Source organism: Arachis ipaensis, chromosome B10, assembly GCF_000816755.2.
Source record: "Arachis ipaensis cultivar K30076 chromosome B10, Araip1.1, whole genome shotgun sequence".
NCBI classification, from domain to species: domain Eukaryota; kingdom Viridiplantae; phylum Streptophyta; class Magnoliopsida; order Fabales; family Fabaceae; genus Arachis; species Arachis ipaensis.
Genome location: NC_029794.2, coordinates 17,891,092 through 17,893,285, shown reverse-complemented (window position 1 = coordinate 17,893,285; position 2,194 = coordinate 17,891,092). Strand labels below are relative to the sequence as shown.

Below are 2,194 nucleotides of genomic sequence, written 5' to 3'. Positions count from 1 at the left end.
ACATTCATCATCTATATAATACAAAAGTATTGAGCATTATATATCCTAAAATTTATAAAAAATTAATTTATGCATTTTCAAATAAAAGGAGTCTTATATATTATCATATTGTCTAAATTTAACATATGTCTATATAAGTTATCTTTTTTCCCCCTTGCAAATTACAAAAATAATTATTAAGGATAATAAAATAATATAAATTATTTACTTATTTGGAAATGGATATTGTCCATCCTCTTTTAATAATATGACTCTTTTTCATATATTTATTTATATAAAAACACAAAAAAAAAAAATTGTGTGTGAAATGATGACATTATTAAAAATAGGAGTACCAATATTATTACCACCCATAAATATAGCATCTTGTTATATACTTCTTTTTAATCCAATTATTTATTGTAATTAGTCAACCAAAAAACTTATTTATTGTAATTATGTATGAATATGCTCATGTTTATATGTTAATATGTTTTGTAGAATGAGGTGAGAGCATTCTTTGATGTTCATGAACAAGAAGGTAGCCATGCTGGAGGCATCCATGTAGAGATGACCGGACAGAATGTTACAGAGTGCATCGGAGGATCCAACACAGTGACGTTCGACGATCTGAGCTCGCGATACCACACGCATTGCGATCCGCGGCTCAATGCATCCCAGTCTCTTGAGCTTGCCTTCATAGTTGCAGATAGGCTAAGGAAGAAGAGGATTGGAACCAATGGTTTCCTCTCCAAGAAGGCCAATTAATAATTAGTCTCTTATATATTATTTGCTCCTATAATAAGTACTTTCTGTTTACAAATTAAAAGCCTCTAAGCTATAGTAGCAATAATGTTTCGGTTAATGCTTGTCATTTACCGGAGCAACCTAAGCTTTTCATGTGGTTTTTGAAGATATATATGATTTTGTGCATTATGGGAATACATAGAGGAACAATCCATTATTTCTAGGTACGAATGTTCTGAACGTTCATAAATTTATTTATGAAAAAACAAAAATTAACGTTATATTTGATAAAAATAAATTTCAATTGATAAAAATAAATTTATTCACATTAAACTGCTGATATGACAATTAACTCGTACACATAGCAGTTAAGTGGCCACATGTTACGAAAGGAACAACCCAGTATTTGGAATTTTAATAAAAAAAGTAAAAATTCAGCCTCACTCGTACTATTATTCAAAATAACAACTCGTTTCTCATCAATTGAAAAATGACGATGCGACCCTTAATCATTAATTTTCTCAGACTTTTTGGTCCCTTCGTTAAACTCTCCATTCAGAGTTAACGAAATTTGTGTACGTGTAATGTTAATTGATTATGTGTCAAAGAACCATTTTAAAGAATAGAACGCTCCCTGTCATGTCAGCAATACGTTGCAGTAAAATAGGACAAATAAATTCCTGTAAATTTTTTTATGAGACACTTAAACTCCCAACTAATTATAAACATAGACACATAAATTTATAATAAACTATAAAGTAGGACAAGTATCCCTAAATTTAAACAAGCCACTATACCTACTACTACACTAGTTGTTGACCTTAGTTGCTAGTGGCCTCAGTTTCTTGCTTCTTTTTCTTAAGTTGCAGGAATTTTGTTTGATGATGTCTGCAACAAAGATTTGGTATCAAATGGTGTTACTTTCACCACTTTGATTGATGAGCAATGTAAATATGAAAACTGACTTGGCCTTGAAGAATTTTTAAGTAAAATCAATCAGGGCATTAGGCCGGACTTAATCACGTATAATCAATGACGGACTTAGAAAAATTTAGCAGTGGGGGCCAAATATAATAAAATTTAGGTATAGATATTTTTTTTTACTTCCCATAATACCCAACAAGTTAAGGACTAATCCGTCTTGAATTTGAATTTCATTTAAGAGTCTGCAATTGGTCGGCAATAAGTTGCTACACATACGAGATAGAATTCAAACCCCCAATACTTACTTTAGCGAATGACTAAGATGATCACTTGACCAATCTAAATTGGTTTAGTTATATTTAAAATTTTAAGTTATTAAAACTATCTATACATATTGATAAGAACTAGACATATACACACAATCAATTATTATAATATTTAAAATAATAAAAATATAATTTCATACACACAGTATAATATTCAAAATAATAAAAAAAATTTATAATGACTTTTTTTTTATTTTTAAATAACTAAATATTATTTT

General features: G+C 29.1%; 1 protein-coding gene across 1 annotated transcript in view; it reads left to right on the top strand.

The window, feature by feature from the left end:
• The window catches only part of LOC107623472 (phospho-2-dehydro-3-deoxyheptonate aldolase 1, chloroplastic), a gene marked incomplete in the record, with an annotated part of 5,503 nt that extends 4,554 nt beyond the window's left edge, over nucleotides 1-949 (top strand). The window contains 1 exon segment of the mRNA XM_016325745.2: nucleotides 481-949. Within this exon segment, the coding sequence (XP_016181231.1) occupies nucleotides 481-747 (267 nt within the window).